The 16,351-nt window shown below is 66.7% G+C and overlaps 1 protein-coding gene across 4 annotated transcripts in view; it reads right to left on the bottom strand.

The window, feature by feature from the left end:
• Window positions 1-13,821: 13,821 nt before the first annotated feature.
• EGFR (epidermal growth factor receptor) overlaps window positions 13,822-16,351 on the bottom strand; it is a 92,041-nt gene continuing 89,511 nt past the window's right edge. For all 4 annotated transcript variants that reach the window (XM_045587188.1, XM_045587189.1, XM_036453741.2 and 1 more), the window contains 2 exons: window positions 16,018-16,123; window positions 13,822-15,141 (listed from right to left, as the gene is read on the bottom strand). In XM_045587188.1, the coding sequence (XP_045443144.1) occupies window positions 14,780-15,141; window positions 16,018-16,123 (468 nt within the window). In that variant the 3' untranslated portion in view covers window positions 13,822-14,779. The remainder of the gene's footprint in view (window positions 15,142-16,017; window positions 16,124-16,351) is intronic.

Raw genomic sequence — 16,351 nt, 5'->3', positions numbered from 1 at the left:
TCTGCACCGGGAGGCCGCCTGCTCCTGCTCTGTAGGGGGTCTGAGGAGCCCCTCTCTCCGGGCTCGCCTTGTACTGGGACGGGCTCAGAGCCTGTGCTGGAGCCATGGCTGGAGACATCTGCAGGGGCCGCCCTGGCCCATCTCCTCCTCACAGGGAGGACATCTGGGCCCGCCTGCGCCCCGAAGGGCCCGGCCTCCAGCTCCCGTGGGCGAGTCAGGGTTCCAGCCCGCTTGTGCCCAGGCCCTCGGCCCGCTCCCCAAGGCAGGAGTTTCCGACGCAGAGACTACGGACAGGTGCGGTGGGAGGCCTGAGGCGGCCATGGGGGGTGGGGTGGGGTTGGGGTGGGGCAGGCGGGAGAAGGCAGGAAAGATGAAAACCGGGAGGCACATGGGTGGCAAAATCCCTGTCAGAGCCCGTCTTTCCTCCTCGGGAAACGGCGTTGCCACCGCAGATGGGTGTGCGGCTGTGGGGTCTCCAGCGCCGGTCTGCGCCCGGGCCTGGCCCCTGGCTCTCCTGTCCTCACCGAGACGCTCGGCGTCAGAAACGCAGCTCAGCCCGTGCCCGAGGCCAGCTGGGCCCTGGGTGCCTGCCCTCCCCCCGCCCCAGCCCCCCTCGTTCCTGGCAGAGCAGGGAGGAGGCGGGGGGGGGGGGGCGGGCGGGCGGCTGTGCGATGGGTCCCCCGCGGCCCCCTGTGCTCTGACTCCCCGGGGCCAGTGCTTGCCCGGAATCTTGTGGCCCCGACACTGTCTCCCCACACTGAACGCGGGCGGCCGCCTCCTCTCTGAACCCCTGCTTCTCCGCGGGCTGTGGGAGTCCCTGCACCCTGGGGCCCCCTCGCGGCCCATGGTCCCGATGGGAGGACCAGGCCGGGCATGTGGTGGCTATGAAATGTTTACTCTGAATGGACAGGACGCTGTGCTTGCATGTTGAAGTGTCTATTTCCTCAGGATGTGCCTTCGAAAATGGCAAAGCGGCCGGCCGGCCTGGCTCAGCCGCTGAGCATCGACCTACGGACCAGGAGGTCCCGGTTCGGTTCCCGGTCAGGGCACAGGCGGGGGCTGTGGGCTCCATGCCCAGTGTGGGGCGTGCAGGAGGCAGCCGATCCATCATCCTCTCTCATCATGGGTGTTTCTCTCTCTCTCTCCCTTCCTCTCTGAAATCAATCTATCTGTATAAAAGGCTAATATGCAAAGTTCTACCTGGAGACTAGGAGTTCCATCGCTCGCTATTACGTGCACTGGCCACCAGGGGGCAGTGCAGAACGAAGGAACGAAGGAAGGCCTGGCCGCCAGGCCTGGGGACCCTCCCGTGCACGGGTTCTGTGCAGCAGGCCTCCAGGAAAACATGTTAAGGAAAGAAGAAAGCTTGCCAGGCTCCGCAGGAGGGTACCACCCACGGGAACCCACAGCCCTTCCGGGGAGGGAGGGATCCTGGATCGGCCCTGGGAGGAAGGGGGCTGTCGTGGGGCTGGCTCTTCGGGGTGGAGGTGGCTGGCTGCCTCCTTGGCAGCCAGAGTGCCATCGGGGCTGGGACAGCGGCTGCCGGTGGCCAGCCCCTCCCGCCCCTCCGGCCTCCGCCTCCGCCAGGGAACCTGGAGGGGCGATTCCCACATTGTGCCGGCGCCCCCGGCTCCTTCCGGCGGGGCCGGGCGGTCCCGGCTCGGGCTCCGTGGGTGGCTGAGGCAGGACTGGCAGCTGAGAGCCGGGCCCTGGGATGGAGAGCCGGACGTGGGATGGAGAGCCGGGCCCTGGGATGGAGAGCCGGACGTGGGATGGAGAGCCGGACGTGGGATGGAGAGCCGGGACCTGGGATGGAGAGCCGGGCCCTGGGAGGGAGAGCCGGGCCCTGGGATGGAGAGCCGGGCCCTGGGATGGAGAGCCGGACGTGGGATGGAGAGCCGGGCCCTGGGATGGAGAGCCGGACGTGGGATGGAGAGCCGGACGTGGGATGGAGAGCCGGGACCTGGGATGGAGAGCCGGGCCCTGGGATGGAGAGCCGGGCCCTGGGATGGAGAGCCGGGCCCTGGGATGGAGAGCCGGACGTGGGATGGAGAGCCGGGACCTGGGATGAAGAGCCGGACGTGGGATGGAGAGCCGGACATGGGATGGAGAGCCGGACGTGGGATGGAGAGCCGGACGTGGGATGGAGAGCCGGACGTGGGATGGAGAGCCGGGACCTGGGATGGAGAGCCGGGCCCTGGGATGGAGAGCCGGACGTGGGATGGAGAGCCGGGACGTGGGATGGAGAGCCGGGACGTGGGATGGAGAGCCGGACGTGGGATGGAGAGCCGGACGTGGGATGGAGAGCCGGGCCCTCGGGATGGAGAGCCGGGACGTGGGATGGAGAGCCGGGACGTGGGATGGAGAGCCGGGCCCTGGGATGGAGAGCCGGGCCCTGGGATGGAGAGCCGGGACGTGGGATGGAGAGCCGGGATGCGGGATGGAGAGCCGGACGTGGGATGGAGAGTCGGGACGTGGGATGGAGAGCCGGGCCCTGGGATGGAGAGCCGGACGCGGGATGGAGAGCCGGACGCGGGATGGAGAGCCGGACGCGGGAGCGCGAGGAGGCCGGGGCGGGTGTGGGCCGGCGGGAGGGGTGGGGCGGGGAGGGCGCTGGGCGCCACCGGACAGCAGCCCCTCCTGCCGGCGGGCGGTGGGCCAGCACAGAGGCTCTGCGAGAAGACCCCCCCCCCCCCGCCAGCAGAGAACACGGCGAACACCCCCCTTCCCCCCCCCCCCCCCCCCGCCAGCAGAGAACACGGCGAACACACACACACACACACACACACACACACCCGCCAGCAGAGAACACGGCGAACACCCCCCTTCCCCCACCCCCCCATCCCCCCTGCCAGCAGAGAACATGGCAAACACACACCTTCCACACACACACAAACACACACACACACACCCCAGCAGAGAACACGGCGAACACCTCCCCCCCCCCCCCCCCCCGCCAGCAGAGAACACAGCCAACATGGCTGCACCTCGAGGGAGGGGCCTTCTCAGCCCAGACGCCTGAGCAAATTCCATGGAAAACGCATTTAATATAAAAAATGCCAGGGTTCCGTTTCCCGATCACGGCTTTCACGGTGTCTCACGTACAGGATGCGGAGACAGGGAGCGGGAGTCCCGGACACAGGGTGAGCATCCGTGTCCACACGCAGGAGGCAGCCGCCCGCAGGAAAGGTCAGGCGGCGCCGGGGGAGGTGACACACGGGAGCCAACACGCCTCCCGCCGGTCTGCGTGTGCCATGCTCCCGTGTTTTCTATAGGATAAGCGTGTTTCATAGGCGAATACACACACGAAGAAGACGCCATGGTCACGAGGCAAACGCGGAAACCCCGGGCAGAGAGAGCCAAAGCAGACACAGCCGCCGTGAAGCCCCACGCATGCACAGGAGCCCTGAGAGCTGACAGCGCGGAGAGCTCGCCGGGATGCGGAGAAACGGGCCCGCATGTGGTTCTGGCGGCTGGACAGTGTCCATGTACATGGAAATGCCCCACCACTTGACAAAGCAATTTCCTGCTGCAGAGAGAGAGGGAGAGAGGGAAAGGGAGGGGAGGAGAGAGGGAGAGGGAGGGGGAGAGAGAGAGAGAGAGAGAGGGAGAGAGAGAGAGATGGAGAGAGAGATGGAGAGAGAGGGAGAGGGGGGGGGAGGGAGAGAGGGTGGGGGAGGGAGAGAGATGGAGAGAGATGGAGAGAGATGGAGAGAGGGAGAGGGAGGGAGGGGTAGGGGGGGAGGGAGAGAGATGGAGAGATGAGATAGGGGTGGTGGCGGAGGGAGAGAGATGGAGAGAGAGAGGAGAGGGGAGGGAGGAGATGAGATGGGAGAGAGGGAGAGGGGGGGGAGGGAGAGAGATGGAGAGAGGGAGAGAGGGGGGGAGGGAGAGAGATGGAGAGAGGGAGAGAGAGAGAGGGGGGCGGAGGGAGAGAGATGGAGAGAGAGAGAGAGAGATGGAGAGAGATGGAGAGAGGGAGAGAGATGGAGAGAGAGGGAGAGAGATGGAGAAAGAGATGGAGAGAGATGGAGAGAGGGAGAGGGGGGGAGGGAGAGAGATGGAGAGAGGGAGAGAGAGGGGGGGAGGGAGAGAGATGGAGAGAGAGAGAGAGAGATGGAGAGAGATGGAGAGAGGGAGAGAGATGGAGAGAGAGGGAGAGAGATGGAGAAAGAGATGGAGAGAGATGGAGAGAGGGAGAGAGGGGGGCGGAGGGAGAGAGATGGAGAGAGAGAGAGAGGGGGGGGGAGGGAGAGAGATGGAGAGAGATGGAGAGAGGGAGAGAGAGGGGGGGGAGAGAGAGAGATGGAGAGAGAGGGAGAGAGGGAGAGAGGGAGAGAGAGTGCGCCCCGCAGGGGGACACAGCAGGGCACATGCAGCACCACGGCTGCTGCCGGAGGCCTGCGGGAGGCAGACGGCGGCCGCAGGAGGAGCCGGTCACACGTGGGGGACGTTCAGGGCGACGAGCTCGGTGTCTCCGTCATGGCAGACGGAGGGCTCCCAACGCCCTGCTGGGCGGAGAGCAGCGCAGAAGAACAAAGAGTCACCGCCCTCCCCCACCGCACCCCTTACCACCCGCAGCGTCTTAATTTCATAAACACAGCACATGGATGTTACATGTTAACCACACGGGTATTACACACGATGACGAGTCCTCATAAACATACCACATGTATGTTACATGTTAACCACACAGGTATTATACACATTAATCACATGGGTATTTATGATGAGTCCTCATAAACATACTACATGGATGTTACATGTTAACCACACGGGTATTACACACGTTTATCACATGGGTATTTATGACGAGTCCTCATAAACACACCACATGGATGTTACATGTTAACCACACGGGTATTACACACGTTAATCACATGGGTATTTATGACGAGTCCTCATAAACACACCACATGGATGTTACATGTTAACCACACGGGTATTACACACGTTAATCACATGGGTGTTTATGATGAGTCCTCATAAACACACCACATGGATGTTAGGTGTAATCACATGGGTATTACACACAGTGCCGCACCCTGAGTAAAGGATGGGGTGGGGGGAGAAGAGACAGGAGTCCCCGCTGTGGGGGGTGGGGACGGACGAGGGGTCCCTGACGCAGGTGCTGAGAGCGGACGGAGGGGCAGCTGGTGCTGGGGTTCGCTCCCGAGGCTGGCCTGCGGCTCCCGAGCCACCAGGTGGCTGAGGGGGAGCCTGCCACTCTGCCTCCGTGAGGAATACTCCAGGTGCCAGATGGCACTCACTGCGCGAGGAGTTCCCGACTCCGGCATCTTAAACTAAAGCAGCCTTTCTTTTTTCTTTTTAATATATTTTATTGGTTTTTTACAGAGAGGAAGGGAGAGGGACAGAGAGCTAGAAACGTCGATGAGAGAGAAACATCGACCAGCTGCCTCCTGCACGCCCCCTACTGGGGATATGCCCGCAACCAATGTCCATGCCCCTGGCCGGATTCGAACCTGGGACCCTTCAGTCCACAGACCAATGCTCTATCACTGAGCCACACCGGCTTCGGCTAACGCAGCCTTTCTGACTACGTGTGCCCTCCGTGGGGATGTCAAAGCCGGCCCCCAGGGGGTGGCGATGGCTGTGGCTTTGGGAGGATCAGCAGGGGTGGGGCCATGAGGGGGGCCCCGGCTGGGGGGTCAGTGCCCTTCGAAGAAGAGACACCGAACGCCCTCTCTGTGCCTCTCCGTCCAGCGAGGCAGACACACCGGGAGGGACGAGGCTCTCGGCATCGGACCCGAGGCAGCCGCCCCTCGGCCCTGGAGCTCGCCGCCCCCGACGGTGGGAAACCAGCGTCTGCTGTGTCAGCCACGCAGCCGGCGGCACTTTCTCACGCAGCCCAAGCTGACTAGACGGCTCCTCCGAGGGCTCTGCTCTCCCAGGCCCGTGTGTCCGTCACCCCGGAACCCGTGCCCTTAGCCCAGAGCGCCCCCTGCCCGCCACAGCCTCCCGCCACCCAGGGCCTGACCCCAGCCTCCCGCCACCCAGGGCCTGACCACAGCCTCCCATCACCCAGCAGCCTGACCCCAGCCTCCCGCCACCCAGAGCCTGACCACAGCCTCCCGCCACCCAGGGGCCCGACCACAGCCTCCCGTCACCCAGGGCCTGACCACAGCCTCCCGCCACCCAGAGCCTGACCCCAGCCTCCCGCCACCCAGGGCCTCACCACAGCCTCCCGCCACCCAGGGCCTCACCACAGCCTCCCATCACCCAGCAGCCTGACCACAGCCTCCCGCCACCCAGAGCCTGACCACAGCCTCCCGCCACCCAGCAGCCTGACCACAGCCTCCCGCCACCCAGGGCCTCACCACAGCCTCCCGCCACCCAGGGCCTCACCACAGCCTCCCGCCACCCAGGGCCTCACCACAGCCTCCCATCACCCAGCAGCCTGACCACAGCCTCCCGCCACCCAGAGCCTGACCACAGCCTCCCGCCACCCAGCAGCCTGACCACAGCCTCCCGCCACCCAGAGCCTGACCCCAGCCTCCCGCCACCCAGGGCCTGACCACAGCCTCCCGCCACCCAGGGCCTCACCACAGCCTCCCGCCACCCAGGGCCTCACCACAGCCTCCCGCCACCCAGGGCCTCACCACAGCCTCCCGCCACCCAGAGCCTGACCACAGCCTCCTGCCACCCAGGGCCTGACCCCAGCCTCCCGCCACCCAGGGGCCCGCCAACAGCCTCCCGCCACCCAGGGCCTCACCACAGCCTCCCGTCACCCAGGGCCTGACCACAGCCTCCCATCACCCAGCAGCCTGACCCCAGCCTCCCGCCACCCAGAGCCTGACCACAGCCTCCCGCCACCCAGGGGCCCGACCACAGCCTCCCGCCACCCAGGGCCTGACCACAGCCTCCCGCCCCCCAGAGCCTGACCCCAGCCTCCCGCCACCCAGGGCCTCACCACAGCCTCCCGCCACCCAGGGCCTCACCACAGCCTCCCATCACCCAGCAGCCTGACCACAGCCTCCCGCCACCCAGAGCCTGACCCCAGCCTCCCGCCACCCAGCAGCCTGACCACAGCCTCCCGCCACCCAGGGCCTCACCACAGCCTCCCGCCACCCAGGGCCTCACCACAGCCTCCCGCCACCCAGGGCCTCACCACAGCCTCCCATCACCCAGCAGCCTGACCACAGCCTCCCGCCACCCAGAGCCTGACCACAGCCTCCCGCCACCCAGCAGCCTGACCACAGCCTCCCGCCACCCAGAGCCTGACCCCAGCCTCCCGCCACCCAGGGCCTGACCACAGCCTCCCGCCACCCAGGGCCTCACCACAGCCTCCCGCCACCCAGGGCCTCACCACAGCCTCCCGCCACCCAGGGCCTCACCACAGCCTCCCGCCACCCAGAGCCTGACCACAGCCTCCTGCCACCCAGGGCCTGACCCCAGCCTCCCGCCACCCAGGGGCCCGACAACAGCCTCCCGCCACCCAGGGCCTCACCACAGCCTCCCGTCACCCAGGGCCTGACCACAGCCTCCCATCACCCAGCAGCCTGACCCCAGCCTCCCGCCACCCAGAGCCTGACCACAGCCTCCCGCCACCCAGGGCCTCACCACAGCCTCCCGCCACCAGCACTTTCCCCGAAGGAGCCGGAGGAAGCTAAACAGGATGCGGCTGTGGGCCCGAGGGAAAGGCTGACGTCCGGGAAACGGATCCCAATGCAAGCACCAGAGTGATAGGCAATCATTCCAAACACCCGGCAGCTGAACCGGTTTGGCTCTGCGGACTGAAAGGTCCCAGGTTCCATTCCGGTCAAGGGCATGTACCTTGGTTGCAGGCACATCCCCAGTGGGGAGTGTGCAGGAGGCAGCTGATGGATGATTCTCTCTCACTGATGTTTCTAGCTCTCTATCCCTCTCTCTTCCTCTCTGTACAAAAAAAAAAAAAAAAAAAAAAAAAAAAAAAAAAAATTCCCACGTGCACGAACGCGACACCTCTCCCACGTCGTTTCTGTGTTACGGATCCTGCCGTAGTGAGCATTCTCGCTCCTGGCATGTGTGTCTAGTTGTTGGACTATCGGCTTCGCCAGCTCAGGGCCCAGGCGAAGCGGCGGAGAGCGGGTGGCTCACCGAGCAGCCCTGCTTCCCTCCATGTGGGCGCTGGGAGTCGGAGCCCCGGGCCAGCTCCGCCCGGTCCTGGCGAGGGCACTCGTCCGGCCAGCAGGGGGCTGCCCTCTGCCTGGTCTTCCCCGCGGAGAGAGAGGGGCTCTGGCGTCCCCCTCTTCTTAGAAGGACCCCAACCCCCTCTCCCTGGGTCCCAGCTCCGGAGTGCCCGGAACCCCAGTTCCTTCCAAAGCCCACCTCCCAACACCATCACGGGGGGTTCGGGCTTAGCAAATACCTTTGAGGGGAGACACGTGTTGTCCATGGCAATATTTCCGCCCTGGACACCGACCCTCTCCATGCAGAGCTCCAGGCGCCTGGCCCTGCCCTGCCCTCTGGCTTCTCTGGCTGCCTCGAGCCCCCCTCTCAGTCCTCGAGTTGCCTCGGGCTGGTCCTGCCTTCTCTGAACGCCTCCCCGGCTCTGCCCCATCTCCGGAGCCACACGGCTCCTCTGCCGTCATGGCGCCAGAGGAGAGCTCGGAAGCCTCCTGCCAGCTGCACTGTGCTCCCTCCCCGGGCAGGTGGGCGGGGGCGCTCTGAGTGCGAGCGGTGAGGGGTGCTATGGGCTCTCCCCCCCCTTCCGGACACGGGATGGCCCTGCCTCCTCTGGGCACCTCCCTGCTTCAGCCCGGTCCCCAGCAATGCCCCACCGCACACGTGCAGGCAGCCTCCTGCGACTGGCCGTTCCTGTTACGGCGTCCTGACCGTTAGCATACTAGCTTTATCGTTAGGACTAGAGGCCCGTGGCAGGAAGATGCGTGCCTTAGGCCTTCTCCCCCTGGCGGCCCTGCTGGTTTTCCTCCGGCCCGGGACCCAGGCCTGCACTCCGGCCGCCACCCTCCGGCTCCGCCCCGGCCCCAGGCACCCCGTTATGACAGATGGGCGCCCCCAGGCTCTTTCCGTGCTCTGTTGACTGGCTCTGAGGCCAGGGCGCCATTCAGATGGGACTGTTCGGCTTCTCCACCCCAGTGTTTACACGTGGTTTTCGGGGTGTGGAGGGTGACCATGGCCTGGAGAGGGAGCCGGGACCCCAGGAAACCTGGAGAAGCGCCTGAGCCCGGCCCCGGGGAGCCAGGCCCGGGCAGGAGGAACCCGTCCCCGCCCAGCCACTCCGCTCCCGGGGACCTGTCTCCTCCGTTAGAGCGACTCCGACAGATGTGGCCCCGAAGCACCATTTCTTACGGCCTCCGCCCCTCGCTCAGAGCTGCAGGTGGAGGGAGGGGGCAGGGGGAGGGGGAGGGGAGCGGGGCTGGGGAGAGGGGGCAGGGGGAGGGGGAGGGGAGCGGGGCTGGGGAGAGGGGGCAGGGGAGGGGGAGCGGGGCTGGAGAGAGGGGGCAGGGGGAGGGGGAGGGGGAGCGGGGCTGGGGAGAGGGGGCAGGGGGAGGGGGCGGGGCTGGGAGAGGGGCAGGGGCAGGGGGAGGGGGAGCGGGGCTGGGGAGAGGGGGCAGGGGGAGGGGGAGGGGAGCGGGGCTGGGGAGAGGGGGCAGGGGGAGGGGGGCGGGGCTGGGGAGAGGGGGCAGGGGGAGGGGGAGTGGGGCAGGTGCATTTGCCTTGAGGTTGGGATCTCTCTTTTTTAAAATATAGTTTTCTTGATGTCAGAGAGTAAGGGGGAGAGAGGGAGAAACATCAATGATGAGAGAGAGTCACTGATTGGCTGCCTCCTGCACGCCCCCTATTGGGGATCTAGCCCGCAACCCGGGCATGTGCCCTTGGCTGGAATCGAACCCGGGACCGTTCAGTCTGCAGGCCGGCACTCTGTCCACTGAGCCACACCAGCTAGGGCTCCTTCGGCACTGGTGGGTCAGCAGTGAAGTGTCTGAAATGAGACAGGCTACGGAAGAGTCCCCTTGCCCGCAGGAGTCACTGGTGGGGTGGGGAGGGGAGCCATCCAGAGTGACGGGGTGGGGGGAGGGGGCGGTGTGACAGGGCCGCTGTGCATGGGGCCGCGGGCACAGTCACCCTCAGAGCCCGGGTGTCTCAGGGACACTGCCCTCGCTGGGGGTCTGAGGAAGCAGGCGGCATGGCGCCCGGGGCTCACGGAGCCGGGGCCAGAGCCCTCGGAGGGAATCGGGACGGAGAGCGTCCAGGGGGAGCGGCTGAAATGACCGTGGAGTGAAGCGCTTGGGTCCGAGGCACCGCCCACCGCGGCGCCCGGAGGGACCCCGGCTGAGGGCCGGGGCCCTGATCCCACCCACACCGATCCTCCGGGCGTCCGCTGCGACCAGGCCGCGGGGTGTGGGCGGCCACAGGGAGCGCGGGCCGGGGTGCGGGGAGGGGTGGGAACGTCCTCCTTTCTGCCCCATTTTGCAGTGTCTCAACCCGACAGTGCTCTAAAAATAAAGTTTATTAATGGACTTTAAGACGTCATCCATCAGGAAAGATCACCTACAGGCGGCCGGACGGGACCGATGACGAGCATGGACTCATGGACACGGTTAGCCAGGGTACAGGTTATCCTACAGGGACTCAGGCACAGCCCACAGGAGCGGCGGGCACTCTGCCCAGCACCCACACCGCCCGCCAGCCTGCCCGCACTGTCGCCGTGGCCGTGGGCGGGCGCCCCCAGCGGGCGGAGCGCGTCCGGCCGGCGCCGAGGCTGCTGCTGGTTTGGGAAGGAAGGTCCTGCTCCGGCCGCTCCCCACTGTCACCCCTAACCCGAGGGTCCCCGTCTGTCGGAGGCGCTATCACACAGCGAGGTTATTTCCCGCCGAATTAGGTGGGAAGGTTTTGTATTAAAAGAAGTAAATGCAGGTAGATGTGCCGCCAGGCGATGGGGGGAGGGGGACGGCCCAGGCCCTCAGGGCGGACGGCCTGGTGCCTGCAGTCACGGCTGTCTCCCGTGGGCCCTGGCCCGAGACCACGCCGGACCCTGGTGCAGAGGGGCGGCACTCCCACCCGCCGGCCACCGCCGGGCTCCGCGGCTCGTTCGGTGGTGAGAACGCGCGCCGTCTGAAAGGCTGGGAGCCGCCGCCTTCATTCCCGCAGGCAATCACGGTCCCGGGTGTACAGTGCACCAGGCCGCGGGCTCCATCCGATCCACGGTTCTCCCTCACATGGATGTTTCTCTCTCTCCCTGCCTCTCTGAAATCAATAACAATGTTTTAAGAAAACTCGCCTTACAAAGTTCAGTGCTACATAAGAGGCTAATATTCCTTAAAAAAGTTACAAAAATAGATGCCCATGGAAAGTCCCGTGTGTGTGGGTCTGAGTACAGAGGGGTAGGCCCGCCTGCCGCCCCCGCGGGCGTGGGGGGAGGCAGGCGTGGGGGGGGGGAGGCAGGTGTGTGTGGGGAAGGTGTGGGGAGAGGCGGGCGTGGGGGAGGCAGGCGGGGGGGGGAGGCAGGTGTGGGGAGGGGCGGGCGTGGGGGAGGCAGGCGGGGGGGGAGGCAGGTGTGTGTGGGGAAGGTGTGGGGAGGGGCGGGCGTGGGGGGAGACAGGCGGGGGGGGGGAGGCAGGTGTGTGTGGGGAAGGTGTGGGGGGAGGCAGGTGTGGGGGGGGAGGCAGGTGTGTGTGGGGAAGGTGTGGGGAGGGGCGGGCGTGGGGGGAGACAGGCGGGGGGGGGGAGGCAGGTGTGTGTGGGGAAGGTGTGGGGAGAGGCAGGTGTGTGTGGGGAAGGTGTGGGGGGAGGCAGGTGTGGGGGGAGGCAGGCGTGGGGGTGTGCGGAAGGGAGGCAGGCTTCCTGACAGGTTAGGGTGACAGCCCCAGGCCAGGAGCAGACGGAGAATCGCTTCCGGAGAAACACAGCCTTCAGCGAAGCGGGCAGCCAGGTCTCCAGCAGGAGAGTGGAGATCCGGGAGGAGCCAGTGCTGGGACCTCTGACCTCTGCGGGTGACTGTTACAGAGCGAACGCTCTCCATTTCCACCCGGAGCTCCTAGCTGCACAGACGCCTCCCCGCCCCGTCACCCTGACCCTGGCCTGGGGCTGCGGCTCCCGGCGGGGAAGACCCGCCCAGCCACTCCGGGTCCGAGGGGCCGGGGCCACCAGGCGGTTTCGTGGCCCTGGCGTCGCATGCGGATGCTTAGCGGTGCGGTGCGCGTCCCCCCGCCCCGCTCTGGCTCCTGGGGGGGCTGACTCCTGGGGGGACTCTGACTCCTGAGGGGACTGACTCCTGGGGGGGCTCTGACTCCTGGGGGGGCTCTGACTCCTGGGGGGACTGACTCCTGGGGGGACTGACTCCTGGGGGGGCTCTGACTCCTGGGGGGACTGACTCCTGGGGGGACTCTGACTCCTGGGGGGGACTCTGGCTCCTGGGGGGACTGACTCCTGGGGGGACTGACTCCTGGGGTAGCTCTGACTCCTGGGGGGGCTCTGACTCCTGGGGGGGCTCTGACTCCTGGGGGGACTGACTCCTGGGGGGGCTGACTCCTGGGGGGGCTCTGACTCCTGGGGGGACTGACTCCTGAGGGGACTGACTCCTGGGGGGACTGACTCCTGGGGGGACTGACTCCTGGGAGGCTCTGACTCCTGGGGGGACTGACTCCTGGGGGGACTGACTCCTGGGGGGACTGACTCCTGAGGGGACTGACTCCTGGGGGGACTGACTCCTGGGGGGGACTGACTCCTGGGGAGGCTCTGACTCCTGGGGGGACTCTGACTCCTGGGGGGGCTCTGACTCCTGGGGGGACTGACTCCTGGGGGGGCTCTGACTCCTGGGGGGGACTCTGGCTCCTGGGGGGGACTCTGACTCCTGGGGGGACTGACTCCTGGGGGGACTGACTCCTGGGGGGGCTCTGACTCCTGGGGGGGCTCTGACTCCTGGGGGGACTGACTCCTGGGGGGACTGACTCCTGGGGGGCTCTGACTCCTGGGGGTACGCCACCTCCAGCGCGCAGCCCGGGGTGGTGCCGGGGCCTCCGGGCTTAAAGGGGCAGAATTCCCTGGGAGCAGGGATTCTGACATATGGCTTTTTGCACGTTAGCACCTTTGCGGGGTGGCCGAGGCCTCCGGGTGTTCCCAGCGCGTGGCACTAAGTTGACTAGAGCTTCTATTTCCACGGAAACAAATTTTTGGTAACAAAATGGCGGGGCCCTGACCACCTGAGAGTCACCACATCTTTCAAAAGCAAAGGACAGCTTTGCACGTGTGTGCGCGTGTGTGTGCCTGTGCGTGTGTGCCTGTGCGTGCATGTGTGCCTGTGCGTGTGCCTGTGTCTGCTTGTCTGTGTGTGTGTGCCTGTGTCTGCTTGTCTGTGTGCGTGTGCACGTGTGTCTGTGCGCGCGCACGCGTGTCTGTGTCCGCGTGTATGTGTGCATGGCCAGAGAGGTGGGGGATGCTTCTCCCGGGGCTGGGAGGGCGGTGGGTGTGGCTACGCGTGTGTAAGGCACCGGGGAGGCCCACCTCGGACAGGTCGGGGTGTAGGGGCACCCAGATTGGAAACACAGTGGGTGCCCCACCTCGCTGGGCCTTCCGATGATGGAGACTCCTTTTTCAGAAGGAAAAACATTTCTCCTCCTCCTATACCTGCCGATGCTGGAAGGCACTACCGTCACCTTCACACCCGCCTTCCCATCTGCTCCCTGAACCCCCTCCCCACCCGTCCCCCCGCCAGCCGGGCGGCGGCAGTGCGAGCTGTGAGGGCGCCGTCCTCTCTTCACGGGGCCGGGCTCCCCCAAGAGGAGGGCAGAGTGCCTTCGAGGAGAAGGAAGGGGAAGGAGGAGGAAGGGCTTTCTCGGGGCCTCAGCGGACCTTTTCGGGGAGACTCAGCGGGTCCCCAGCACAGCCTGCTCTCCGCAGCCCGGACCTGCGCTCTCCCCGACCCCCCGCAGCCGGGGGACTCCCCGGAGCCGGCCCGGGGGACACGCACTCGTCCGAAGGGAACGTGTCTCAGTAAAAGGCTCCGGTCTGAATGCTGCCCACGGCCTGGCAGACGGCCTGGCCCGCTGGCTGCGCTGTGTCCGTCCCGGGCGCCGGTGGGAATGGAATGGACGATGGACGAGGAAGTCCTCAGGCTGGTCCTGGGAAGACGCCGGTCCGGGGCGGGGAGGGAGGACCGCGGACGCACGGACAGGAGAGCGAGTCCGAGGAGGCGTCTGCCCCGGGGCTTCCTGCTCAGGAGGGGTTCAACGTGGCTCAGCCTCTCGTACCTGCCACGCCGTACCGAGTACCGAGTACCGAGTACCGTCAGCTGCTGGGGTCAGGGGGGGCGCAGGTGGCCCTGGGCGGGGGTGGGCCGGGCAGAGCCGATGGTCCGTGCCGGCTGCCAGCTGGCCTTGCTCTGGCCCCAGGGGCGCCCTGTCCACTCAGGGCAGCGTGAGCTTCGGACGCTCATGTCTCTTCCTCCTACGAGGAGCTCACTCAGAACCGAACCAGTACCGACCATAGAAAACGCCCCAGCCCCGGCCCCCAGCAGCCCGCCTCCTGCGGGGCGGCTTTCGTTCTCTCCAAAGAGACCTCGCTGCCGTTGCCGGGCGCACATCTGCCCCGGGACAATGTCCCTCCCGGTGCCTCGGGGGACCTCAGGGCCTGAGGGCGGAGGGAAGCCCCAGACCCGCGGGCCACATGGGAGCAGGGCGCTGCCGGCCGCGGGGGCCCGTCAGACCATCTAAGGAGATGCTGGTTCCGGCCGAGCCAGTCCGGGCGGGCAGGTTGGGGGCACGGAGCGGCCGGCGGGCCGGGCGGCGGGCCGGCCGTGGCTGTGGCCGCCTCCTCGTCAGGCCCCGATGGACTCGCCGCTGGGCAGCGCCCCCCGCGGGGCGTCTGCGTGCGGGGCCGGGGGCCCCGGGGAGAGCCCGTTGGGCTGGGCCTGCTTGGGCAGGAAGTCCTGCTGGTAGTCGGGGTTGTCCAGGCTGATCTGGTGGCTGCCGTTCTGCGGCCAGCGGGCGGGGCCGTCGAGGGCCCCTGGGGCCCCGGGGGGGCGGGCGGTGTTGAGATACTCGGGGTTGCCCACGGCGCTGCTGGGCGGGTTCTGGTAGTGCGGGTCCCGGCCGGGGGCGGGCGTCAGGGGCTGGTTGTGGTAGACGGGGTTCTGCACCGAGCCGGCCGGCCGCTTGGGGACGGACTGGTTCATGTACTCTGCGCGGGGGAAAGCAGAGGCGTTAGCAGCCGGGGCGGGCGGGCGGGCGGGCGGGCCCCCTGGCGTCCTCTGACCCAGGAGCGTCCTCAGGGGGCAGGGGATGGGGCGGGTGACAGGGTGGGAGTGGAGACGGCGGTCCCTCTGTCCCTCAAACAGGCTGTGCCCGTTCTGTGCCCCCAGAGCGGCGGGCACCCCTGCCCCAGAGAGCTCCCGGGGGACACTGGCCCCGGGGGTGCAGGCAGGTGGGGGTCTGGGGTACAGCTTAGATCAGAACTGCAGGGTCACAGGCCGAGCGTGGAGCCAGGAGAGAAAAAGGGGAGTGAATCTGTCACCCCCCAACATGCTCACACACATGCAATGCTCACACTCTTCTCACACACTTTCACACACACATTGCTCACACACACACTCACACCCACCCACACACACACAATGCTCACACTTACACATGCACATATGTGCACACACACCCCCACACACAATGCTCACTCTCTCACACACTTTCACACACACAATGCTCACACACATCCCCTCACAGACTCTCACACACACACACACATACACTCTCTCACATACTCACACACACTCACATACATACACGCACCTTTGCACTCTCTCACACACGTGTGCGTGAGCTGTTTGCCCCACAGCCTGGAACCTGCAGATTCATTGTGAACACAGCTCTGTCACCCCCACCCACGCCCCGGGCTCGGGGGAGGTGACGGGCCAGGCTGGGTCGGCTGTGTGCATCTGCCTCGCACGCCCGCGCTGTGCCTGCCCGTTTGCCCCGGGTCCGCCCCGGGTCCGCCCGGAGGAAGCCGCGGCCGGGCTGGGGCTGGGGCTGCCGAGCGTGCGTGCCCAGGGCGGCCACTCACCTGGCGCGGGCAGGAAGGCGTCGCTGAGGCTGTCCTCCTCGATCAGGGCGCCCGTGGGGTCGGAGCTGTACCGCTGCAGGAAGCTGTCCTCCTTGAGGGGGAAGCTCTGCGGGGGGAGGCCAGGAGGCGGGTCACGGATCTGACAGACCCGGGGGCAGACTCTGAGCTCCGCGCCAGGCGGGCTTGCACGCTCCGGTCTGGGTGGCTCCAGATTCTGCGTTCCTAACAACTCCGGGGTCCCCACGCTGCTGGCCCAGACCCGGGCAGGTGGCAGGCCCGGCACCGACGTCCTGCAGGCCGTGCACCCAGTGGGCCGTCTGCAAGGGCGGCCTCG

The sequence above is a fragment of the Pipistrellus kuhlii genome, unplaced genomic scaffold, assembly GCF_014108245.1.
Source record: "Pipistrellus kuhlii isolate mPipKuh1 unplaced genomic scaffold, mPipKuh1.p scaffold_m20_p_26, whole genome shotgun sequence".
Taxonomy (NCBI): Eukaryota; Metazoa; Chordata; class Mammalia; order Chiroptera; family Vespertilionidae; genus Pipistrellus; species Pipistrellus kuhlii.
This window is presented reverse-complemented; position numbering and strand designations above follow the sequence as displayed.